Source organism: Podarcis filfolensis (assembly GCF_964270895.1).
Source record: "Podarcis filfolensis genome assembly, chromosome: 14".
In the NCBI taxonomy this organism is placed as follows: Eukaryota; Metazoa; Chordata; class Lepidosauria; order Squamata; family Lacertidae; genus Podarcis; species Podarcis filfolensis.
In genome coordinates, this window is record NC_139616.1 from 52,345,634 (window position 1) to 52,372,093 (window position 26,460).

The 26,460-nt window shown below is 46.8% G+C and overlaps 2 protein-coding genes across 2 annotated transcripts in view; one reads left to right on the plus strand and one right to left on the minus strand.

Annotated features, from left to right (window-relative positions):
* Positions 1 to 223: 223 nt before the first annotated feature.
* On the plus strand, positions 224 to 13,053 carry LOC310748744 (uncharacterized protein). The gene is made up of 7 exons (XM_083584595.1): positions 224 to 369; positions 7,785 to 7,808; positions 8,135 to 8,169; positions 8,417 to 8,602; positions 8,701 to 8,829; positions 9,725 to 9,964; positions 12,615 to 13,053. The coding sequence occupies exons 1-7, from the start codon at positions 338 to 340 to the stop codon at positions 12,791 to 12,793; spliced, it is 825 nt and encodes a 274-aa protein (XP_083440721.1). The 5' UTR covers positions 224 to 337; the 3' UTR covers positions 12,794 to 13,053.
* A 7,476-nt stretch (positions 13,054 to 20,529) lies between these two features.
* LOC310748727 (vomeronasal type-2 receptor 26-like) overlaps positions 20,530 to 26,460 on the minus strand; it is a gene marked incomplete at both ends in the record, with an annotated part of 50,503 nt that continues 44,572 nt past the window's right edge. The window contains 3 exons of the mRNA XM_083584570.1: positions 20,530 to 20,586; positions 24,869 to 24,972; positions 26,217 to 26,343. Of these exons, the coding sequence (XP_083440696.1) occupies positions 20,530 to 20,586; positions 24,869 to 24,972; positions 26,217 to 26,343 (288 nt within the window). The remainder of the gene's footprint in view (positions 20,587 to 24,868; positions 24,973 to 26,216; positions 26,344 to 26,460) is intronic.

Below are 26,460 nucleotides of genomic sequence, written 5' to 3' on the forward strand. Positions count from 1 at the left end.
TTGAAGGAGGTGCTGGGAAGTGGATAACAGTTGTGGTCTGCTTTATTTCCTTTGGGGGCATTTGGGGGTGGCTAAAAGGGGAGCCCAGATCCACCTGCCTGAAGGTACCAAGTGGTGACCCGGGCCGGGAGCCCAGCGTCCCTCGGGGCCAATCCCGGGCCAGGCTCTGACCTTACAATAGGCTGCGGAACCCTGTTTCCCAGGAGACCAGGAAGGTTGCTTGAAAGGAGCCTTGGATCAGCTGACATCGCAGACACCTGTCTCCTTTGGAGAACTGCCTTCTTTGGATCCGTTGAAAGCCGAGGGAACGGGTTTCTGCCTCCCCTGTGGTGGCACCATGGCCGGCTGTTTCACCTGCTGCCACAGAAGGTAAAGTCAGGGGGGAGAGGGGAGACATCTGAAGCCTTTTCTGTCCCCCAATGCCCAAAGACAATCTTTGGTGGTAATAATAATAATAATAATAATAATAATAATAATAATAAATAAATTAAATTATTATTTATACCCGGTCCATCCGGCAGGGTTTCCCCAGCCACTCTGGGCGGCTCCCAACAGAATTAAAAGCAGAATACAGCATCAAACATTAAAAAACTTCCCTAAGCAGGGCTGCCTTCAGATGTTTTCTAATAGTCTGGTAGTTGTTGTTCTCTTTGACATCTGGTTCCACAGGGCGGGCGCCACCACCGAAAAGGCTCCCTGCCTGGTTCCCTGTAACTTGGCTTCTCGCAATGAGGGAACCACCAGAAGGCCCTCGGCGCTGGACCTCAGCGTCCGGGCAGAACGATGGGGGTGGAGACGCTCCTTCAGGTATACTGGACCAAAGCCAGTTAGGGCTTTCAAGGTCAACACCAACACTTTGAATTGTTATTTGACTCTTCTAACTCCTGTGCTGGCTGTTATGTGAGACAAAAGTTTCCCTGGTGAATATTCGGAGAGTTTTCTTTCTCGTCTCCGTTCAGTTTGCAGAACCCCACCCAACCCAGCAAATATTCAAAAAAATGCTCCCCGCTGCCCCCAATTTCTCCATCCACAAATAGGATGAGGAATCCTGGGAGCCCATCCTACACTCCACCCTAAAATACAACCCCACCTCTCCAGGGCCCACACATGCCCTCTTGGGTGCTCCTTCCTTGGGTGCATTTACAGTGTCTTAAATTGCATTCAAGGGGCTAGTCCTTTGCAGCAGAAGCACCACATAATAATAATAATAATAATAATAATAATAATAATAATAATATTTATTTATACCCCACCCTCCCTGGCCAGGGCTGGGCTCAGGGCGGCTAACACCAATAAAATTACAATTAAAAACAATGGGGGGGGGGACAATTTAAAATACGGGTTAGAATACAATTTAAAATGCAGCCTCATTTTAATAGTAGCCCATAGATCGAAGCCATAAGAGGGGGGAAACATAAGGGTCGGACTGAGTCCAAATCAAAGGCCAGGTGGAAACAGCTCTGTCTTGCAGGCCCTGCGGAAAGATGTCAAGTCCCGCAGAGCCCTGGTCTCTTGGGACAGAGCGTTCCCCCAAGTCGGGGCCAGTACTGAAAAGGCCCTGGCCCTAGTTGAGACCAATCTAACCTCCTTGCAGCTTGGGACCTCCAAAATATTGTCATTTATGGACCTTAAGGTCCTCCGTGGGACATACCAGGAGAGGCGGTCTTGTAGGTGCAAGGGTCCTAGGCCGCATAGGGCTTTAAAAGTTAAAACCAGCACCTTAAACCTGACCCTGTACTCCACCGGGAGCCAGTGCAGCACCGGGGGAACGTGATCCCATGGCGAGGACCCTGTAAGAAGTCTCACTGCGGCATTCTGCACCCACTGGAGTTTCTGGGTCAGTCTCAAGGGCAGCCCCATGTAGAGCGAATTACAGTAGTCAAGCCTGGAGGTGACCATCGCGTGGATCACTGTGGCCAGGTCGGGGCGAGAAAGGGAAGGGACCAGTTGCTGTCAGCCCCCTTCAAGGCCCCCCTCTGGGCTTCTGCAGGACACTGGCCTGCCTGTTGCCCTTGGGTAGACTTCAGAAGGCAAGCGGGAAAAGGATCCACACCAAATGAATCGGAGATCCCAGCTCTGCTTTGAGGAGGGAAAGGCTGCTGGGAGAGACTCACCAAGCCCTGCCTGGGAGACAGAGGCTGACGGCCGGCTGGGAAGCTCCCCATCTCTTGAGATTCTCTTGGCCTCACTCTGATGGAGGATTCTGGCCCCGGCCAAATCGATGGCTTGAACCTGCCACCCCCTGGCAGAGGCGTAGGAAGGTCAGGTGGTACCCGGTGCGGAAAATTTATTGTCATGCCCCCACACACATTGATTTTTTTTTTTGCCTGCAAAAATGGTTTTATGTAATGGTTTTCTTACAAAGGAACATGGATTCTGAGCCTCTGATAACAAGCAGGTGACTATGGACAGATTCTTAAATCTACAGGATTGATTGTGTTTTGGCTTATGTTATTTTATTTATATTTACTGCTTATTTATTTAATAAAATGTATTTAAAAAACCTGCAAAGTGGTTTACCAAAACAACAACAAAAAACAAAACACACCACAGCAGTAAAATCAAGAAAAATTAACAACCCTACTTTAAAACATACAAAAGCTAAAATATTAAGATTAAAATTACTTCAATTTCCTAAGCATCTAGGTATGCTTGCCTAAAGAAGAATGCTTCTAGCAGGTGCCTGAAAAGAGTCTAGCAAAGGCATGTGCTTTGTTGAAATTTCAGTCTTCGGGACATAGGAAAACGGCCAAGTAAACAGCTATTTTCATGGAGGAGGGTCAATATATTAACTGATATGTGTGAAATTTCATATGTAGCTATATAATCCCTAGTGCAGTAAGATAAGACCTTTGGAGCAGGCATTTTCAAAAAAAATGTTTGTTATGAACTGCCCTGGTAGGGCAGTAATTGTTGCTTGATAATTTGTCACCCCCCTCCATTATGGCACCTGGGGCAGCCCACCCCCCCCTTTTCTAGGCCCCTGCCCCCTGGGCTCAGGCGGCTTTGGTTTTGGCTCTTGACATCCGCCTGCTCTCTGGCTCAGCCCTCCAGACTGGTTCCTTGGAAGTTGCCTGATGTGGAGTCAAACCTTTCAGATCCGTCAAGCTCAGTATTGCCAATTATTCTGAGCGGCAGGAGTGTCAGGCGAAGGACCTTCTCAAGTCGACCTGAGAATACCTTGGGTGCAGCCTGGAGCATTCTGAACCGAGCCATGGTCCTTCCCTAAAAAGAAAGATTCCTGGCCTCGTTAGTGGGGTGGAGAGGTGGGGGGGAAATTCACATCTGTGAAGCAATGCCCCCCTTTGGTTTCAGATAGCACATGGGTAGACGCAGGGCCGGATTTAGGTTTGATGAGGCCCTCAGCTACTGAAGGTAATGGGGCCCTTTATATGTCCAGCTGTCCTTTGTCAACAACAAATTGTTGCTGGTTTTTGTGTTGAATATACGATACGATAATCTTTATTGTCATTGTTCCATACAGAACAACAAAATTGAAAAAAAATCTACATCAGACATTCAAAAACCAACAAGCCTGGTTAACCCCCTAAAAACTCTGATACCCCATAATTAAATACAATATACTCCCATAGAGACTCCTTACACTGTGTTTAAAAAACAAAATCGCATTTGGATAGAAACTGTTTCTCAGGCGGCTAGTCCTAGTCTTAATAACCCTGTGGGCAGAAGCTGAAAGAGATCATTTCGGGGGGGGGGGGGTACTATACTGCACTATCTCTGCAGCTTTCTTATGACACCTGGAAGCATAGATTTGATCCAAGGTGGGAAGAGAATATATGCTATACGGTAATTTGTGGACCTAATAGGTATCTCAAGCCATTTGCCCTTGTTGCTGTGCAACCAGTTCATGCAGAATGTAGGCACCCTATATATAGAAAGAAGCAAAGCAGGGATATTTGAGGGAGCAGGCGGGGCCCATGACTTACATCAGAGGAGCCTACACAACACTCTTGCTGTATGTAGGTTTTATTTTATTTGTTTTTTATCTTATATTTTGGAAATGTACATCCAGTTTTCCCCCTGTAACCTTATTGGAGTTCACCAATTGGGTCTGCGTTGCTCCGGGACAGGAGGAAGGAAGTCAAATGACACCAAGTTGGTTCAAAGAAAGAGTTTATTCTGCTCTCCAAATAGCAGAAGGCACTTGCGTGATCAAGTCCACAGCAAGTCCAAAGAAATGACAAGTTTCATGCAGTATATATATACCCTCCAGGCATCCTCTCCCCCTTCCCCAGCCACGTCAACTTGTATACGCAGGTTGACATCACATATGTTCCTGCTCTGGTACTCTCAACCATAAAAGGATCTTCCTTCCTGTACTTCTGACCATAAAAGGATCTTCCTCTTCCTACTCTTATCTGGGAAGACGTCATAATCTCCGGGAACACGCTTTTGGCGGTTTCCCCGGACATTGGTCTTGTGCGTATTTTGTGGTCAGCACATAAGATAAAGTTCTGACGTGTTTTCTTTGTTCCCCTGGAGAGCCAAGGCCATCTGATAGTTGTTTATTTCTTTGACATCTGATGGGGGGGGGTGTTCCACAGGGCGGGTGCCACCACCGAGAAGGCCCTCCCCTCCCTGCTTCTCTTTCCATGGTTCATTTTCATAAGTCCCAGCTTATTTTACAAAAACTATACCATTCCGTATTCCATTATTGCATCCATCAAAGCTTATTTACGCCGTTGAATTTACCTTAATGCTGCCAGTGTTTCCAGCTGTACACAACTATTCCCCATATATTCCAGAAACGTTTTCCAGCCTTCTCTAAACGTATCTTCTTGTTTTCTTATTCTATATGTTAAGTCTGCAAACTGTGCATATTCTGTCAACTTCAGTTGCCATTCTTCTTTGGTTTGGGCCTCCCTCCTTTCCCACCCCCTCCGTGGTTCTGAGTACAGGCTGATGAAAACAGGAGAGTGCCACCTGGTGCAGTCAGGCTCCTCTAGCTCAGCCCCCTCTTTCTTTCTTTCTTTCTTTCTTTCTTTCTTTCTTTCACTTTCTTTCATTTTCAAAATTTACAAAGATCAAGAATAAATTGATCCTCAACTACGTATTCTAAGATATAAATAAATATTACAATGTACAGTCATACCTCGGGTTACAGATGCTTCAGGTTGCGTGTTTTGGGGTTACGGACGTGCCAAAACCCTGAACTACCGGAACGGGTTACTTTTGGGTTTCGGCGCTCACGCATGCGCAGAAACACTAAATCACACTTTGTGCATGGGCAGAAGCGCCGAATCGCAACCTGCACATCCTGCATGAATCACGTTTGCAACCCGAGTGTCCACCGCACTTAATAAAAATGTTGAAAGATCTAGGATAAATTTGACCCTTTCAAGCCAGACTGGCAGGCGCTGTCCAGGGGTTCAGGCCAGGAGGCATCTTTCCCGGGGGGGGGGGGGGCTGATCCTGGGACCTTCCGCACGCAAAGCAGACGCTCTCCCCACTGCCTGGCAGACCTTCCTCAACGTGGCAAATGGACCGACGTTACAGAGCAGCATCTTGAACGCTTTCCTAGTGATCCCTGCTACCAGCGGCGGATCTCAGGGTCTCCAATTCCAGCACCTTCACCTCTCGCGCTGCCGCCTTCTCCAAGGCATAGTTGGGGCGCGCCCAGCAGCGCCCCCTCCCCGCCTCCGCGCCCCTCACACTCCCCTAAATCTACCTCGGCTGCCCCCACGTGCATTTGCAACAACCCCGGGACCTGCGTTCAAATCCAGGAGACTTGGCTCTCCCCTGAAAGCCTCTCCCGGCGGAGTTTCCTCGTTTGCCCAGCAATCCAGCAGCGACCAGGCGGCGAAGCCTCTTTTGGGAATCTTCTCCGGGCGCTCGGGATTTGCTCCCCAACAATCAGACCAGCCTTTCGAGTAAGAATAGAAAGGTTTACTTACAGGGGACTTGCGCCCTTCGCTGCAGTATGAATCTAGGCAGAGGCACAGGAGATCGACTTGGAGGAGAAATACAGATGTTAGCAGGAAGGTCCTTTGCGCGCGTCTGCAGCCGCCAGGCATCCCTTCGGTTCCAGAGCTCAGCGAGAGAGAAATGGCACTGCTTGCAAAAGGCAAACAGATCCTTTTCCTCCTCCTGCTGGAGAGATGCGGGATCACGACCACACGGAGCCCGGCAGCTTTCTCGAGGATTTAAAGACTCCGGTTGTTCTCCCGTGCTGGATTCAACTATAAGCTAAAATAGCTATAGATTAGGGCCCCACTCTCTTGGGGGCCCCCAAAAAAATTAAAGGAAAAAAACCTGGATGTCCATTTCCAAAATGCAAGATAAAAAAACAAATAAAATAAAACCTACTTACAGCAACAGTGTTTTGTGTTGTGTAGCTCCTTTGATGTAAGTCAGGGGACAGCAACCTTTTTCAGCAGGGGGCTGGTCCACTGTCCCTTAGTCCTTGTGGGGGGTCAGACTATATTTTGAAAAAAATATAGAACAAATTCCTATGCCCCACAAATAACTCAGAGATGCATTTTAAATAAAAGGACACATTCTACTCATGTAAAAACACCAGGCAGGCTCCACAAATAACCCAGAGATGCATTTTAAATAAAAGGACACATTCTACTCATGTAAAAACATGCTGATTCCCAGACCGTCTGCGGACCGGATTTAGAAGGTGATTGGGCCAGATTCGGCCCCCGGGCCTTAGTTTGCCTACCCATGATGTAAGTCATGGGCCCCGCCTACTAGCCTGCTCCCTAAAATATCACTGGTTTGCTCCTTTCTATATATAGGGTGCCTACATTCTGCGTGGACTGGTTGCATGCCAAGATGTGCAAATGGCTTTAGGTATCTATTAGGTCCATCAATTACCAGGCAGAGGGCCTTCTCGGTAGTGGCGCCCGCCCTGTGGAACGGCCTCCCACCAGATGTCAAAGAAATGAACTATCTGACGATTAGAAGACATCTGAAGGCAGCCCTGTTTAGGGAAGTTTTTAATGATTGATGTTTTGATGTATTTTTAATCTTTTGTTGGAAGCCACAAAAGGGGAAACCCAGCCAGATGGGCAGGGTATAGATAATAAATTATTATTATTATTAAGCATATATTCAACACAAAAAATAGTGACAATTTGTTGCTGACAAAATACAGCTGGACATATAAAGTGCCCCTTTACCTTTGGTACCTGAGGGCCTCATCAAACCTAATCCAGCCCTGACTCCAATGCACAGTTGCATTTGTCTGCATTAAATTTCTGTTGTTTTTTTAGATGATCTTTATTGAATTTTTAGTTACATACTCTACATACACATACATTATATTTCACATTTGTTCTTGCTCTCCCGAGCAGACTTCCCTCCTTCCTTCTTCCAGCTTTTTTATGTTGTCTTTAACTTTTTGCATTGTCTTTTTCCAGTTTATATATAATTGTTCTTCAATTTTTTCCATAAAATGTCTGTAAACAAATCTTTCTATATATACAATTCTTATTGTCTGTCTATATTCATTTACAAATATTGTTCAACAATAGTCCTAATATACATTTTTAATTCATTTTGATATTATTATCCAATAAATTTCTTGTGTTTTCCCGTTATGAGGTTTATTTCAGTTCTACTGGTTTCCCTATTTCACATCGTCTTCTGTATATATAACATAAATTTTCCCCATTCTTTTTGATATGTTTCGTCACCCTGAGGTCGAATTTTTGCTGTTAGTTTGGCTATTATGGCTAGCCTGTCAGCATTAAATTTCCTACGTTTACTTCCAAGAAATTCACCTCCATGTTTTCCTCCTCTTTCTCCTTCCACAGGAGCAGATCTGAAAACAACACAAAGTGAGTGGCTCTTTTGCGCCCTTGAATGTACCTTTGATAAGAAAGTATCAGCTTCCAATTTAGGAGGGTTTGACCCCGGATGGAAATGGTGGATGTTTCTTCAGCAGGGAGAAGCTGCTCATCTTGCCCGGCTTGGAAGGTCAAGGGCAGACAGGCAGGCACCCACAGCTAGCCAGGGCCGCCGAGGTCGTTTGGGGAGGGTGCTGTGCGTGTCCCACAGCCAGAAGGAAGTGGGAAGGGGGTGCCTCGTTCCCCTTGGCATTCTGGGGGGCATTCCCAGTGCCCTCCTGCTGCAAAGAGCATTCCTTGCTTCTCTCTCTTTCCAGGCTGCCGAAGACGAAAGAGAAGCCACAGGAAGGGGGTGAGTGGGGATCTGGGGGTGTCTAGTCCAGCAACCCATATCACTACCCAAATTCATACCCCACCCCACCAACAACATGCTGGGCTCTGCTTGGGGACGTTTGCCCCACGGGGGGCTGCCAAGGAAACATGCCCCCTGTCCCTCACCAGCCTGACCCCTGCTGCAGAGGAGGCAGGTCAGGGCCTGAGCCAACTGGGCCAGCTGTCACCTGCTCTTTCTTGCTAGTCACCTTTCTTTCCTCCCGCAGAAACCCTCCCTGCTGCTCCTGCGACTCCTCCTGCCCCTGATCCAGAGCCCCAACAGCAGGAGGTCAAGCCGCTCCTGGCCAGCCCCCCTGCGGAGACCCTCCTGGACCCCACCAGGGGCTCCCTGTTGCTTCTGCAGAAACATCTGCAGGTCCTCAAGGAGATGCAGGGCCAGTACCTTCAGGCAGGTAAGTCTTGGAGAGGGGCACCTCCTGGCCCCCAGCCCCCCCAACCCTCTTGCCAGGGGCCTGATCCCTTTCCTCTCCTTCCCGCTTCCCAATTTCAGAAGTGAAGATCCGCAGCGCTTGCCATCAGTTCCCGCGCTCCCTGCGGGCCGCCAGTCTCCAGATCTGCCGCACCCGGCGGAGGCTCATCCGCACGGAGGTCCGCCTGCAGCGTCAAGCCAGCAGCCCTGGTGCGCCTCTTCGGAAGTTGCTGCGGGTTTCAATTATATGCCAAATGGATTTTAACCGTCTTGATTTATAATGTTAACATTGCAGCTTCATTTTTTGGGTTTTTTTTTTTGCAAATTACTTTGAAGGTTTATTACAATCCAAGTGGTGCACACATTTCGACACTCAAATAAATAGGATGAACAAAAACAGGCTCTTATTGAAATAAAAACTGTCCAGTCCAAAAATATGGTTCCAAAGCTTTACTAACAGAACTTGTTCAAAACAGACAAAAAAGCAAATAATGTTACATCAGATAGTTGCATAATATCATGTGCTTGTCCAAGCATAGGAACAACATCTTAGAAATAGGAAATTACTTCACCTGGAACTGAAAACAACGCTCTGTGTTTCCAACACACGGACTACCTTAGCTGTGTTCCTGGAGAGAGATGAAGCACACACTTTTTCTCCTGTGGTCTGAGAACAAAGGCTAAGTCACAGACCTGAAATGGAGATTTGTAACTGAATACCTTTCTCAGGTGATCTATGTTAAACACCTCATGTCAGAGCAGCAGAGCTACATCAGCAGCTGACCATTAACCTGTTAGGCATTCTGAGAGCTCTAGTTGACCTCAATGGAATTTTCCAATGTTAAACCTTTAGCAATACATATACAGAGCCATTTTCCATTTCAACGTACAATTAAACAATACTTAACACATCCTTGGCCAGGCTCTGACAAAATGCCCCCATTCCTTTCTGTTTTGCTGGCCTCCAAGTTCCTCTTGTGGCGTGAAATCAGCTTAAAATGGTAAACAGGGGAGGGGGGTCAAGCGGGTGGATGCTGGGGGCTGCTGGCCTTCCATGCCTGCCAAATTTACGCTTTCCACCGCCCCACCCTCCTGTTTCTTGCAGGTGTCTGCCAAAGCTCCCCAGGCCCAAGCTTGTCTTCTTCGAAGCCCACTTTGGAGTCAACTTCCGCCTCCAGCTCTGGGGAGGTGGTCTCCATCACGCCCACCACCTCCAGCTTCTCCCTCCCGCCCCACCCGCTTTCCCCGCCTCCCCCCTCCCCGCCCCTCCTCCAGCCAGATCTCAGGGTCCTGCAAAAAGCGTTGGAGACCTTGCTCGAAATTGAGGCCCACCAGCTGCAGGAGAGTAAGTACCAGACAGAAGCTCCCCCCGTGGCTCTTCCTTTTGGTCCCATTTACAAGATTCCTTATAAATAAGCCCCAGGGTCGGTGACAGTCCTATAATACAAAGTTATAAAAAACAGGTGTAGAATCATAGAATCAGGAAGGAACCCAGAGGCTCATCCAGTCCAACCCCTGCCATGCAGATAAAACTGTTCCCAGTGGAGAACAGCATACATTTCAGCCAAAGGAGTCCCACAGAAATGGCAAATGCTAAGGGGAAAGAGATTAAACCTCCCACAACGAAGGTGCCAGGCGCGTCTCCATAGGGAGGGAGTTCCACAATGTGAGGGCTGCCACAGAGAAGGCCCTGCCTCCCCACTCTCTCTTGCCCTCCGGGCCACAGCCCCCCATACTTCTGAGGGCCAGTGGAACTACCATGGAAGACGGCCTCACCCTGCAGAACTTCGCTCCAGAGGAGATCCTAGCAATGGAGATGGTCTTTCAGATCATTGACACCTTCCTTGGCAAGCTATCTCAGTAGACTCATAGTCCCTATAGCACATTTTTCTTTTTTCTTTACTTTGACAAAGTAATGATCACACATAATTAAGAATAAAAATGTGCACTGCACTGCCAAGACTATTCCATTGTAACTATCCAACCTCCCAAAATTTCAACACCTCTTGCGATGGTTTGACCCCTTTCCGTTTTGACAGTACAAATTCTACAAACACCCTCCATATCGCCTGAAAATCATTTCTCCTGCATATTCCCCGCCTTACCTTAATGGCACATGTTAATTTATCATTAATAGCTTTGTCATAGCTCATTTTTCTTACTATCCTATCACTGCCAATACCCCAGTCTCTGAGCAGGGCAATTTTTGAGATCAGTGCCGGATTTACGTATAAGATAAACAAGCTATAGCTCAGGGCCCCTCTCTCTTGGGGGCCCCAAAAACATTTAAAGGAAAAAAACACATGAATGTACATTTCCAAAATATAAGCTAAAAAAGAAATAAAATAAAACCTACATACAGCAACAGTGTTTTGTGTTGTGTAGGCTCCTATGATGTACATATTTTGTTATGTGCAAATGGTTTTAGATACCTATGAGGTCCATAAATTACCATATAGAATATATTCAACACCAAAAACCAGCGACAATTTGTTGTTGACAAAGGACAGCTGGACATATAAAGGGCCCCAATGCCTTCAGTACCTGAGGGCCACATCAAACCTCAATCCGGCCCTGCTTGGGATGAAGTTCTGCTGGAAACTGGCAGTGTGTTCTGTGGTCTAAGGCTTATTTTGCATGTATATTCAGGCTGAGGAGAAGAGGGTGGGGCTCCCAGCCTTAACACTCTGCAGGGGTCAGCAAACTTTTTCAGCAGGGGGCCGCTCCACTGTCCCTCAGACGTTGTGGGGGGCCAGACTATATTTTGGAAAAAAAGAAGAACAAATTCCTATGCCCCACAAATAACCCAGAGATGCATTTGAAATAAAAGGACACATTCTACTCATGTAAAAACATGCTGATTCCTGGACTGTCCACGAGCCGGATTGAGAAGGCGACTGGGCCGCATCTGGCCCCTGGGCCTTAGTTTGCCTACCCATGCTCCAACGGATTCCCCTTCCTCCCTTTAGGGTTCCAGGTGCATCACCAAAATGATCTGTTTTAGATTTGCACAGAGACCAAGTCCAGCCTCTGTGTCCTTTCCAGAGCCAGTCCCCAAAGTGCCTGATTTCCTCCCCCGAGCATGCAGACACCCTTCAGCCAGAGGTGCAGCCCCCCGAAATCCATCTCGTCCCAGACGTTTTGTTATTCAAAATTCAATGCCCACAGATTCCCTAAAACCCATTGAAACCACAGCGACCCACAGCAATTGCAAAGGCACAGCAACTGGCCTCCCAACCTGGGAAGGGGCCAGGAGCACCCAGGACAAGGAGGGGCCCTCACCCACCAGCCTTCTCTCTTCCCTTCTCTCTTCCCCTTGTAATAAAGAAAACCTGCCCTCATTCCCTTATGGGGGACACAAGAGCCCTTATAGAGTCCTTTGTAGGTTCTCCATCGGTTGGAGAAAAGAACAGAGGCCAACCAGAGAACATTGAGAAGCAAAGCAGCTAGTAAGCCTGATCTTTATTGATCTGTTGCAACAGGGTGCTCCCCTCACACGCAGGAAAGGAGGAGGACCCAGAACAAAGGTGTGCCCGCCCTTATATAGACATTTTAAATTCCCTGCCCTGGAGCTCAAGACCACCCCTCCATCCATCATACATACATCACGGAAGGGGTGTAACCCAAGACACCCCCCCCACAAACATCATACCTACATCACAGAAAAGGTGGTCTACAACAGAAATGTGAATGTTGATGTTTTTCCTGTCTGCCAGGTTATCTGATAATGCCTTATCTGATTCCCTTTCCTGGCAGTCTGGCCCTTCCTTTGAGATGGTGATTTCCCAATTCCTGAGACAATGGGAAGGTTCCCTCACCCCCTCCCTCCTTGCAGAGAAACACTTGGTCAGCTTGGGAGTCAAAATGGTTTTAGGACGGTCTTCCTGTGCTGCTTCAGACATGTGGTTTATATATTTATGTATGTGTTTGCTTGGTACATTTATGAATCTTTATTATATATCTAAGACCTTACTTTTTTTTATTTCCCCCTGCAGGGAAAAGGGACCTTCGGACATGCCAGGAGTGCCTGAGGTCCCTCCGAGAGCTGAGGGTGCAGCTGCAGAAAGTGCGGAGCAGACTCTGGCGGGTGGAGGCCATCCTGGGCATCCAGGTGCCCCCCAGGGAGCTGGAGGTGGGAGAGCAAGACGAGGAGGAGGAGGAGGAGGAAGAATGAGCCCCTCGCAGGCGCCCCCGAACATCCACATTCAGAACATCCAAATTCTCTCTCTCCTCCGAAGATGCTGGGCAGCGGATCTGCTGTTTATTGTCTTCTTTGCACCCGTTACAAGTAACTAATCTTTTCAGACAACATTTTAGACCAAAGATTAATGAATGAATGCAGGACGGCCTTTGTTGAATGTTTTCTTAGGCACTATTTTAAGGATATTTTAAATTAAATTTTCAAATAAGCACGCAATAAAGGAAACATCAGAATATTATGTGTGTACTTATTCATAGATACGGCCATGGATGCTTGAGTTGAGCTTCCTGGCTTGCAAGGGGGTCGGACTAGATGGCCTCTGGGTTCCTTCCAACGCTACCACTCTAGGATTGTTCCCACAACCAGAGGCCGCCCCCGCCCAGTAGAGCCTCCAGCGCAAGCCGTGCACCCGGACCCAGCTTCTCCAGGCACCTTCTTTGGCTCCTGCCCAAAACAGGCTCCCTGGTGAGCACAATATGCACCAGGAGGCTGAGTTGGGCCAGAATCGAGTCCACACTTCCAGGTTATCGCTGAATACATTCCTTCTGGTCAATGAGCCACCAGAGCCGCTAGAGCAGTGGTGTCCAAAGAGGGCCAGATTTGATGAAGTGAAAGGCCCTGGGGGCCGACCAAAGTTGTCGAGCCTTTTTTAGGATTGAAGTTGTTAAGGTTTTTTTTAAGGATTTTACCCCAGGAAAGAAACTGCCACATGGGCCGGATTAAACCGACCGGCAGGCTGCATTAGGCCCCCAAAAGTGACTTGGGACATGTCTGCGCTAGAGGACCGTGAACATTTGTGAAGCCAAAGGGGCACCTTGCTTGCCAGATGTGAAACAGAGGGGCTAGTGAGGCGGGTGTGTGTGTGTCCTGCTGAGCCCTGTGGGACCAGGATGCTGGACTCGAGGGGCCACCGGGATGCCTTCGGAGTTCTGATCCGGCGCTGAGTTCTAATCCGGCTCTCGGGCCCGTCTCTTCGCCCGCCTGCTGTGCCCGCGGCGGAGTCGGGAGCGCGCTCCGGGGGCGGGAGAAGGGCTGCCGGGCTCCCTGCCTGCCCTCCTCCGGCCCAGGAGGCGGCGGCTGGAGGCGCGCTCTGCGTGTGCTCAGAGGAAGGTTGCCTGGGATGCTTTCCAGGAGGGGCTGGACTAGATGGCCCCGGGGGGCCCTTCCCTCTCTCATCTGCCGGGATTCCAGGACGGGGCTTCCCTTTGCCACTCCTGCCCCCCCCCCATGAACCTTCCCTGGGGGCGCGAGACACGTGACTCCGCCTGCTTGGGAGCCTCCGAGGGGGTGAACTGGGCGCGCCTGGCCTGCCAAGGGTTAACCTGAGCCGGGCTGGACTCCTAGAGGGGAGGGGGAAGACAGAGCCGAAGCCCCGCCCCCTCCCCGCCCCCTTCTGCCCGGGCGGGGCGGCCTTGCTCTCTCTCCTCTGCAAGTGCTGCCTGGGCGGCGCCTCCCGGACGCAGCTCTCCCCCTTCCCCTTTTCCTGCGAGGAATCCTATTCGGAAGAAGGGAATTCCCCCTTTTAAGGGAAACGTGGACAGCTAGGTCCCGGGATCCGGGTGCCAGAGGGGAGAAGGGGGAGTCCCAGGGCTGCGGGGGGGGGCCTGCTCGGATTCTGCATGTTGTCGTTGTTGAGTCGTTTAGTCGTGTCCGCCTCTTCGTGAGCCCCTGGACCAGAGCACGCCAGGTACTCCTGTCTTCCACTGCCTCCCGCAGTTGGGTCAGACTCATGTTCGTAGCTTTGAGAACACTGTCCCACCATCTCGTCCTCTGTCATCTCCTTCTCCTTGCACCATCCATCTTTCCCAACATCAGGGTCTTTTCCAGGGAGTCTTCTCTTCTCATGAGGTGGCCAAAGTATTGGAGCCTCAGCTTCAGGATCTGTCCTTCCAGTGAGCACTCAGAGCTGATTTCCTTCAGAATGGAGAGGTTGGATCTTCTTGCAGTCCATGGGACTCTCAAGAGTCTCCTCCAGCACCAGAATTCAAAAGCATCCATTCTTCGGAGATCAGCCTTCTTTATGGTCCAGCTCTCACTTCCATACATCACTACTGGGAAAACCAGAGCTTTAACTATACGGACCTTTGTTGGCAAGGTGATATCTCTGCTTTTTAAGATGCATTTTTTACCAACCACCAAAACAGTGAAACCGCACAGGCAGCTGATACATTGGGTATTGTTATTGTTTAGTCATTTATTCGTGTCCACCTCTTCATGACCCCCTGGACCAGAGCACGCCAGACACTCCTGTCTTCCACCGCCTCCCGCAGTCAGGTCAAACTCATGTTTGTAGCTTCTATGACACTGTCCCACCATCTCATCCTCTGTCGTCCCCTTCTCCTTGTGCCCTCCATCTTTCCCAACATCAGGGTCTTTTCCAGGGAGTCTTCTCTTCTCCTGAGGTGGCCAAAGTCTTGGAGCCTCAGCTTCAGGATCTGTCCTTCCAGTGAGCACTCAGGGCTGATTTCCTTCAGAATGGAGAGGTTTGATCTTCTTGCAGTCCATGGGACTCTCAAGAGTCTCCTCCAGCACCATAATTCAAAAGCATCAATTCTTCGGGGATCAGCCTTCTTTATGGTCCAGCTCTCACTTCCATACATCACTACTGGGAAAACCATGGCTTTAACTATACGGACCTTTGTTTCTGCACGGGGGACCCCCAAATCAGAACCCAGAGGGTCTCCCACCCCTTTTTCTCTGCAAGGGACCTGCAGCTCACGGCTCCAGCTGCCAACTCGGCCCTCCAGATGTTTTGAGACTACAATTCCCATCATCCCTGACCACTGGTCCTGCTAGCTAGGGATGATGGGAGTTGAAGTCCCAAAAACATCTGGAGGGCTGAGTTTGCCTATGCCTGCCTTATGGGGAGGGGAAAGGGGCACACAAAGAAACCCGCTTCAGATTGAGGAATAAGTCGCGTTGATTAACGGAGGTTGTAGCTCTTTTGCTATAAAATACTGTATACACAAAACCAAAGCCTGACCTAGGCAGTGCTGGATTTACGTATAAGCCAAGCAAGCTATAGCTTAGGCCCCCTCTCTCTTGCCCCCCCAATTTAAAGAATATGAATATATATGTATATATAAATATAAATATATGATAAATATAAGATAAAATACAAGTAAAATAAAACCTACGTACAGCAACAGTGTTTTGTGTTGTGTAGGCTCCTATGATGTAAGTAATGTTATTAATTTACTTCTTTTTAATTGTATTTCGGTATTAACATACTTCTTAATTGTATTTCACTTCAGCAATTTCTTTGATAAAATACACATTTTGCTTTAGATAACTATCAGGTCCATCAATGACCATCTAGCATATATTCAACATAAAAAACAGCGACAATTTGTTGTGGACAAAGGACAGCTGGACATATCAAGGGCCTCCTTACTTTCAGCAGCTTAGGGCCTCATCAAACCTAAATCCAGCCCTGGCAATAAGGGAAAGAAAGGCTGTTGGAAGAAGCGCTTCTCCGCACAGTGCGGAGCTAAGCCTGTGGAACTCCCTCCCACAGGAAGCAGCGATGGCGCAAAGGAGAGGATGAGGCCAATGCCTGCAGGAGGAGAGGGCTGGGGGGGGGCAGCTCATGGCTGCCCTGGTCAGGCTCTGTCTCCCTAGTCAACTCCACTTAACAATCCCAGTGGCTGCCAATCACAGGTGGGGAGAGGGGCTCTGGGTTCCAGTCCTGCTAGGGGGCTTCCCAGAAGAGGCCCCTGGTAGCCCCTGCCCCCATGAGAAGAGGAGGCTGTATTCAGTAGGGGCTCGCTGTATTCACTGCTGGGCTCGCCTGAGGTTCTTATGCGGAGCTCCTCCCCATGGAAGTTTTATAGTAGGAGTAGTAGGAGTAGTAGTAGTAATTATTATTATTATTATTATTATTATTATTATTATTATTATTATTTTATTATTATTATTATTTATTTATTTATTTATTTATTTATTTATACCCCGCCCATCTGGCTGGGTTACCCCAGCCACTCTGGGTGGCTTCCAACAGAATATTAAAATACAATAATCTATTAAACATTAAAAGCTTCCCTACTCAGAGTTGTGTGCAAAGAGACAATGGGGAGGTTTTCCCCATTTGCCTCCCTTACTGCAGAGAAATATTTGAGGTCACTGAAAGACTCAAAGAGTCAAAAGGGCTTCAGGATTCCTCTCCTGTGCTATTTCAGAAATACTTATGCATGGATAGGCAACCTAAAGCCCGGGGCTGGATGCGGCCCAATCGCCTTCTCAATCCGGCCCGCGGACAGTCCAGGGATCAGCGTTTTTACATGAGTAGAATGTGTCCTTTTATTTAAAATGCATCTCTGGGTTATTTGTGGGGCATAGGAATGCATTCATTTCTTCCCCCCAAAATATAGTCCAGCCCCCCACAAGGTCTGAGGGAGTGCTGACCTCTGTACTTATGTATGTGTTTGCCTTGTACATTTATGAGCATTTAATTTATATATATAAGACCTTAGAATTCCTATAACACCATCTTCTATATAATTTGATGTGTGTTATTTGTGACCGAGGCAATTTGGCGCATATTAGCCACCTGTTCAGTCCTCCCCCCTCTTTGCAGTTTGGAGGTTTCAGGAGGGAGAGTAAAGTTTTTCCTGGTTTTGTCCCTTCCCTTCCTCAACAGGAGGTGGCAGTCGGCTCTTTCAGATGGGGATCTGATTTGTTCAGCATCTTATTCTTAAAATATTTAACTCTGACAGTGTCCTGCTCTGCGGGAATGAACCACAGCAGCTTCTGTTTGCATCCCAGCTGTGTAGATATCAACATTTCTTCATTTTGCATGAATGCGTGTATTAAGAGCTGGTAAAGAAGGGGCATAGGGCTTACTAGTCAGGAAGAAGCGCTGGAGTGGGTGTTTGTATAAATTTATTATTATTATTATTATTATTATTATTATTATTATTATTATTATTATTTTATTTATATCCCACCCTCCCCAGCTGAAGCCAGGCTCAGAGTGGCTAACAACAGTAAAAATAACACAGTTGACATAAAGTCACAATCAATTAATTGAAATACATTCTAAAATCAATTCATTCTAATATAATATACTGGGAAAGGCCTCTGTGTGAGATGAATCAAAGAAAGCAGCATTCTTTAAATGGACATTTCCTGGGTTTTAGGCCACAAGAACATCCTACTGTTCTCAGGATTCTAAGGTCTCAAATATAAATCAAATGTTCATAAATGTACAATGTGAACACATACATAAGTATATAATCCACGTGTCTGAAATAGTTCAGGAGAGCAATCCTGAAGCCATTTTGACTCTCCCAAATTGACCTCAAACATTTCTCTGCAAGGAGGAAGGAAATGGGAAAGCCTCCGTATTGTCTCTTTGCTCAAATCCTGTCTTTTGGGCATATTTGTGTATGAATAGGGTGAGCCTGTGACCTGCATTCAAGAACTAAAGTATTAACCACCAGAAAGAATGGCCAGACTGCCCAGGTAATGCAATCAGTAGTAGTAGTACTAGTAGTAGTAGTAGTAGTAATAATGATGATGATGATGATGATGATGATGATAATATATTTATTATTTACACTGGAAGAATGGCAGATGAAGGTGATGGACTATATGAATTTGGCGGAGATGACGAGCAGAATCCGAGACCAGGGAAGAGAAGCGGCGGAAGAAGAATGGAAAAAGTTTAAGGAGTATTTAAAGAAACATTATAAAATTGGTGACAGTGAGAATGATGTTGGATTAAAATAACTGGTTACTATTAGTAAGGGTTATGATGAAGAGAATAAGGGTGAATAACATAAATTTATATTAAAATAAGGTAAGATCTCGTTGAACAACCATAAGAACTTGGAATACAGAAACGGGAAGTAAGGGGAGGTCGAGGAAGTAAGGTTTATAAATTGGGTTATGAAATGGTATTTGTTTTTTATGTTTCATTATTGTTTGATGTTTGTTTATGTATGTTCTGTTTTTGTTATATCAAAAATTGTTCAATAAAAATATTATTTAAAAAAAAAAAAAAGATAATATATTTATTATTTAAACCCCGCCCATCTGGCTGGGTTTTCCCACCCACTCTGGGCGGCTCCCAACAGAATTAAAAGCACAATAAACCATCAAACATTTTAAAAAAACATTTTAAACTTCCCTAAACAGGGCTGTCTTCAGATGTCTTGTAAAAGTGACCATTATCACGTATCCTGGCCAACAGGATTTCTGCTGTAGATGCCCCATTCTGCGATGTATGTATGATGTTTTGGGGGGTGGTCTTGGGCTACAGGGGGGGCAGTTTCAAAGTCTATATAGGAGCTTGCACACCAATGTTCAGGGTTCCTCTCCTCCTTCCCTGCGTGTGGTGCGTGAGGACCCTGTTGCAACAGTTTAATAAAGATCAGGCTTACTAGCTGCTTTGCTTCTCAATATTCTCTGGTTGGCGGGACGCGGGTGGTGCTGTGGTCTAAACCACTGAGGCTCTTGAGCTTGCCGATCGGAAGGTCGATGGTTTGAATCCCCGCGACGGGGTGAGCTCCTGTTGCTCGGTCCCTGCTCCTGCCAACCTAGCAGTTCGAAAGCATGTCAAAGTGCAAGTAGATAAATAGATACCGCTCCGGCGGGAAGGTAAACGGCATTTCTGTGCGCTGCTCTGGTTTGCCAGAAGCAGCTTAGTCCTGCTGGCCACATGACCCGGAAGAACTGTCTGCGGACAAACGTCGGCTCCCTCGGCCAATAAAGCGAGTTGAGCGCCGCAACCCCAGAGTCGTTCGTGACTGGGCTTAACTGTCAGGGGTCCTTTACCTTTTTTCTCTGGTTGGCCTTTGTTATTTTCTCCTACCGATAGGGAACCTATGGTACGTAAGGACTCTATATGGGCTCTTGGATACCCCACAAGGGAAAAAGGAGCAGTTTTTTCTTATAACACTACTGTTCCTTTCCAAGTACAATTTTTTAAAATAACTGCTCTAGTTTGCCTACCGCCCGGGGAACACTGGACCCAGATCTGCTCCAAAATCTATTTGGGCCGTGGAGCCAATGTTTAACTCAAGGTTTTTAAAACTTTTTTATTGCTGTGGTCTCAACCACTGAGCCTCTTGGGCTTGCCAATCAGAAGGTCGTGGTTTGAATCTGGGCGTGAACTCCCGTTGCTCTGTACCAGCTTCTGCCAACCTAGCAGTTCTAAAACATACCAGTGCAAGTAGATGAATAGGTACCGCTGTGGCGGGAAGGTAAACAGTGTTTCCATGCACTCTGGCACTCGTCACTGTCTCTGTGTGCCAGTAGCGGTTTAGTCATGTTGGCCACATGACCCGGAAAGCTGTCCGTAGACAAACGCCAGCTCCCTCGGCCTGAAAGCGAGATGAGCACTGCAACCCCAGAGTTGCCTTTGACTGGACTTAACCACCAAGGGGTCCTTTACCTTTACCTATTGCTGGGAAGGTGTGGGGAACACAGCAACTCCTTCCCTCCTCCTGAGCTTGCTGCTCAGGAGTTCAGTCCTACAGGAAACATCTTGCTAAAGCAGACCAGCTGGACCAAACCTTTGATGCCTGGTTGCCACAGTGCTGGGGTAATTCCTTCCCATTCTGCTCTCCCCCCTCCCACATGGTTGACCCCCCCCCCATGTCCTGGCTTGGCACAGCTTGGCCTCAGATGTTCTTGCCCCCCCCCATGATGGCAGTGTTTCCACGAGGGGAAGCAGCTGCCTGAGCCAGACCCAAAGGACTTCTGCATCAGCAGCTGCCCTCTCCACTGGGGCCATGGCCTATGGTGGGATCCAGCTCGTCTCGCTGCAGTGGCCCAATGCAGAGGTGGGAGGTGGTCCTCCCCTCCTGCAACCCCCACCCCGATCCTAGGGATAGGTCTCTTCCCTTGGGACCCCTACAGTTTCAGCCACTCCAAAGACACCAGGAAACAGAATCTAACAGCTAATTGCAGCAGTAATCACGAGGGATCAGACTGGCTTTCCAGAAACAAGACAGGCTGCAGATAACATTAGATTAGTGGTAGATTTGGCTGACTGAAATAAAAATAAAGATCAGTTTGTAATCATATCATTAGATGCTGAAAAGGCCTTTGATAGCAATTATAAAAACTATATGGAGTTAGCTTTGGATTAAATTTGGATTTCCCTTGGAGTTTATGAAATGGATCAAAGTAGTGTACGAGGCGCCCACATCTAGAGTCCAAGTGAATGGTATGTCTGCTGCCAGACATGGATATCTACTCTCACCTTTGTTATTTAAATATTTAAGAGCACCTGACTAGATTCACAGAGCAGTTCATAATGCAGTTGAACATAAGCTAGTTTTATTTGCAGACGATATACTTGTTTGGATTCCTGCTCCGTGTCTGCAGTCATGAGATTGTTGTCTATCACATGACAGTGTATGTTTTCATTCCACAGTGTGGGAAGTGTGGGAAGTGACAGAGACAGGATGTCTTGTGTTACTGTGTTCCATGAAGTGGGGCTATTGTCCTTTGTTCTTTCTCTTTGCTGTCTGATGAGAAAGAGGAGGGAGCTAGGCAGAATGCTCTGAGTGTATTATATGTAAATAAAGTAGATTAGCCAAAATGCTGAGCTACTGAGTTCTGTTATGCGAACCGCTAAAACTCTGCTGTTCCGTAAGTGTGCTGATGCTTCTTGGCATCAGTCGCTGTGATGTTTGGGCTGGAGAAAGCTTTTGAAGCTCCCGAATGATCGACCAGGAGGGAGAGAGCATGCTAGGCGGGCATGTGTCTTTACCAAGGTCCTACTCCTGTGTAGGACACGCCTAACAATACTTTTGTTTATTTTGGAACCTCAGACTAGTATACCCATCTTGATGCAAATGATAGACGCTTTTGGTAAAATATCAGGCTATTGTGATATTTGGTCCAAACCATAATTGATGCCAATAGGTCAAAATTGGTTTACACACTCATTCATGGAATATAAATTTGGAGTTTGTTCTGAATCTATTAAATATGTAGGCATGTTAATACCAAGATATATAACACAGTTAGTTACAGTTAATATGAATAAATTAATAAAAGAGGTTTCCTCAGATATTGATAGGTGGGAGCCATTAAACCTTATCCTTTGGAGAAGGGTGAATGCTCTCAGAATGAATATTATTCCCAGATTATATCCCGAAAGGGCTTCCAGTTTTTATATCTGGATCATATTTTCAAAAGATAAAACTCATTGTTCAGGAAATGCCTTTGGGGCTCAGCAACACCAAGAATATTCTTGCAGAGAATGCAGCTACAAATTAAAGAAGGCGGTTTCAAAATCCCAAATTTGGAATTGTATCATTATGCTTGCCTACTGTCATGTATTAAATGTTGGAATCCCACTGTTGGCCGATGTGGGCAACCGTGGAATATATAGCACCTTTGGTTGATTGGACAATACTAGGTTTGAAATATTTGAAATCTCAGGTGACTCTGGAAACAAATCACTTAGAAGAATATGGAATATATTGACTAATAAAAACAAATTTGATCAATTTTCACATGTGTCAGCGCTGCCCAAGGTCCCAGCTCACACAAGACCAACGCTGCTCCTTGCCCAAGTTTAAAAGTCTTTATTGAAGTTCAGTCTCATTTCTAGACGCGCAGCGTGCAACGCTACATCTGTCCGTCAGACCGTAGAACTCCCATCTGAATCTCCTCCCCCCTGACACCAGCTTACGATTCTAGCCTTACTCCACCTTTTCCTCTGTTCCTTCTTTCTCTGGGTCCTTCTGCTAGTCGGAGTCTCAGCCCTCCGAGATTCTTCTGACGCTGATTCTCCCGACTCCTCCCCCCCCCTCTTTCGGGCTTTAGGACCTGGCTCCCAATCCGGGTTTTCTGCTGTCCCGCGCTCCTCCACATTTGAACTTGGCGCGCGCGCGCAGCCTCCCACTTTCCTTCTGACCGTTACACTTGTGTCACTGCTCCCCCTTTCGGGGAGGCTAGCTGGACCTGGCCTTCCCTCCGTCTCCCCACTCCCCGATGGAGGAGAAGCTGGTCCTGACTCACGTGACTCTTCCCCCCCACTGTGCTCTGGTGGGGGAACTGGCCCTACAGCTCCGCTACTCCCTTGGAACTCCCCTCTGGTTCCTTGTTTATGGATCGTCCCCTCTGGGATTCGCCTCGCCCTTACCATAGGCGCCCCCTCCTGGGAATCTTCAGATTCGCTGGAGAAGCTCATGGAATCTCTCGGTCCACTGTCATATTCCCCTACGCTCCCCTCTGATTCCTCTCCTCCGCTCTCTATTTGCTCTCTCCCCTGCTCTTCTGCTCCTGAGCCTCTGACAACATGCTAAACTTATTTTGTGGGGAAACCCCACACTAAGAATTGCAAACAAAATGGCGATATGGAAAAATTGGATGGAAGTAGGTGCATTGACAATGGACCAACTGATAGATGAGGAAGATGAATTTCACACTTTTGCTGTTTTAAGACAAAAACATCTTCTATCAGATGCAGCCCAATGGCAATATCTTCAATTGCAACATCTCCTAACAAGTGTGTTTGAGCCGTCAGGCCTTTCAGCTTCTGAGACAGCTGAGATACTGGAACAACTGGACAACTTATTCAAAAATTAAGCAATTTTTATAGATATCTATTAACAATACACAAGTTCAATATGCAGACTGTAAGAGATGATTGGAATAAAGAATGGGAACTTTCAACATTGCCCAGACAGTGGGGAAATGTTTCAGCTTCAATACCCAAGGTGTCATTAGATTTAAAATTAAAACTAATACAACAGAAAAGAAAATAGAGAGTTTATTGGACTCCTTTACGGTTGTGTTAAGAAGGGCTAGCTAAGACAGCTCAGTGCTGGAGATGTGGCGAGGACAATGCTTCTCTGAAACATATATCTGTAGAGTCTTCTGCACTGAAGAAGTTCTGGGAGAAAGTCCTGGGCTGTGTAACTATGACTGTGCAGGAAAAGTTAAATCTTTCAGTGGAGAATATTTTATTGAACTATATACTTGCAGTATGGAAACCATTGACGGGACAACGGAAATGGATTTTCTGTGCCCGAATGGTGGCCGAGAGATTGACATTGAGGAATCGGAAAAATAAAGGTATGATACCCTTCAATCCAAGGACTGATGACATGACATCAGTGGCAATTTATGAGCGCACTGCTTACAGTTGCAGACTCTGTATGGATAAATATGATAACATTTGGAATGAGTTTAAACAAAATGTAGTAGGCTATGTAAATTAACAATTGCATAAGCACTAGGACAATAACACTATAACGATTTATAGAAGAACGTATGGGAATATCGTATTTTTAATTTTTATTTTGCAAATTCTTGCTTTTATACGTATCTTTGTTCTTGTTGTTTCTCTCCCTCTCACTTTTCCTTCTTTTTTTCTGTATCACTTTATTTCATTTAACTGAAATCACCTTAATAAAATATAAATATTTCAAAAAATGATGTCTCTGCTGTGTTGGAGGCAGCAGTGCCTGAAAACACCAGTTGCTTTGAACCCACAGGAGGGGAGAGGGCTTGTGGGTTTTCCATTGCTGCATCTAGTTGATCTTGTTGTGCCGGATCCAGCAAGTTCTCCCAATGTTCTTATGTATTACTGTCTTTAGACTTAGATCTTGGGTCAACCACTTTCAACAGAGATTGTGAAAAATGCTGTATATAAATAGACAATGACGAGAGAGGGTGAAAAAATGGAGTATGGAAAAGATAAGAATTGGGACACACAAGGGATTTCCTTGGCTGGTTTTATTCCAACAAATGTCTGCATTTTCTAATAATGCAACAAGCAAAGGCATCAATGAAGGTTGACTCTTATTTGCTCCTCAGAATCAAGTGGTCTTTGCTGTTCAAGTCGGGCCTCAGAAGGATTATGTACAATTTGGGGAAGAAGATGCAAGCGAGCAAGCCTGCACTGGAGGCCAAGATGCAGAAGATCTCCACAGCCACCATCTGCTTTCCTTTGGTGCTCAGATAAGAGGGAACAAAGGACAGCCAAACGCTGCAGAACACCAACATGCTGAAAGTGATGAACTTGGCTTCGTTGAAACTGTCTGGCAACTTCCTGGCCAGGAAAGCCACAGTGAAGCTGACACTGGCCAGGAATCCCAGGTAGCCCAGGACACAATAAAACATGGGGGCAGAGCCTTCGTTGCATTCCACGATGATTTCCTCCGCCAGAGAGTTCATGTCCACATCTGGGAAGGGAGGAGCCATACAGAGCCAAACAGCACAAATACTGGCTTGAAGTGAGCAGCAAGCCAGAAGAACAGAGTTGGCCAGAGATTTCCCCACCCATTTCCTCACCCTGGATCCTGGTTTGGTGGCCATGAAGGCCAGAACCACCGTGATGGTTTTGGCCAAGACACAAGACACCGCAATGGAGAAGATGATGCCAAAGGCCGTTTGTCGTAAAGAGCAGCTCACTGGGTGAGGCTGGCCAATGAAGAGCAAGGAGCAGAGGAAGCAGAGCAAGAGGGCAAGGAGCAGAGTGTAGGTGAGGTCCCGGTTGTTGGCTTTGACAATGGGAGTGTCCCCGTTCTTAGAGAAGACGCCAAGGACCAAGGCTGTGACCAGAGCGAAGAGCAGAGCTAAGGCAGCTAATGTGAATCCCAAAGGCTCTGCGTAGGAAAGAAAATGTTGGCTCTTGGGAATGCATTTATCTCTGTTGTGGTTTGGAAATTGACCTTCTTGGCATTTGAAACAATAATCCGCATCTAAAAAAAATCAAATGAATGATATATGAGTTCCCACAAAAAAGGCAACCTTTTTCTTCAGGCATGTTTCATTTTTTGTAATGAAATGGATTCCTCCATCTCCAAAGGCCTTTCATTTTTCCTTTGAAAGAAATATTGCTTCTGCTCCTAACACACAATTCTAAGCCATTAATTATTTGGAAACAAGAATTAGAGATAAGTGGAAACCAGTAAAATGCAACGGGTAGTTTTTCTTCATAAACCATATAGGTGGTATCAATCAAATCACCAGGAATCTCAGATGCAACATATTGACGACTGTTAATATAGTCATATTAATATAGACTGTTAATATGGCACCATTGAAAGAGCAAACGGTCATCTCTGCTGAAAAGTGAGAAGCCCGCTATGATATCTTGGAGCAGCAGAATTTGATTTTGTGTTTCTGGCTCTCAGCCCTAAAACTCTGGGGATGGAGGGTTAGGAAAGTCTTCACTGACTCCGCAAGCTGTGGCAGGTGGGGAGCAGGCAGAGAACACTGGACATGATCCACACCTATTTCCACAGATCTACTTTGTCAAGGTTAAAGTTGTGGCTCTCGTTTGCCCCACTCTCTGCGTCCGTCTTCTTTCTTCCACATCTGAGTGCAACTGCTGTTCTGTTTAGGAGCACTGAACTGCTAATAAGGGGGAACTGCTGAAATAGTTTAGTAAGCATTTTATAAAAGAGCAGATGATGTCTCCTACCTGTTTGATTTGAAATCATCCCATCTGGACATGAAGCACAGTCATAGCAACAAAATGGCCGCCCCTCCTTCTTTTTCCGGCTGAAGCCTGGCTGGCACCGATCATTGCACAAGCCAAGGGGCAGCACCTAGCCAGAAAGAGAGGAGAAGAGGAAGCTCCCTTTTGCATGGTAAAGAACACAGTTTGAACCAAAGAGACGAGATCATTTGGCAGATTCAAGTTATTGCAGAAAGGTGGTGTATGT

What these genes read in the sequence shown, in the direction of transcription:
- LOC310748744 (XM_083584595.1), top strand. Translation starts at nt 338, where the DNA reads ATGGCCGGCTGTTTCACCTGCTGCCACAGAAG. An exon ending in TTCACCTGCTGCCACAGAAG is followed by an intron (nt 370 to 7,784) that starts GTAAAGTCAGGG and finishes CTCCTTCCACAG; the next exon opens with GAGCAGATCTGAAAACAACA. An exon ending in AGAGAAGCCACAGGAAGGGG is followed by an intron (nt 8,170 to 8,416) that starts GTGAGTGGGGAT and finishes TTCCTCCCGCAG; the next exon opens with AAACCCTCCCTGCTGCTCCT.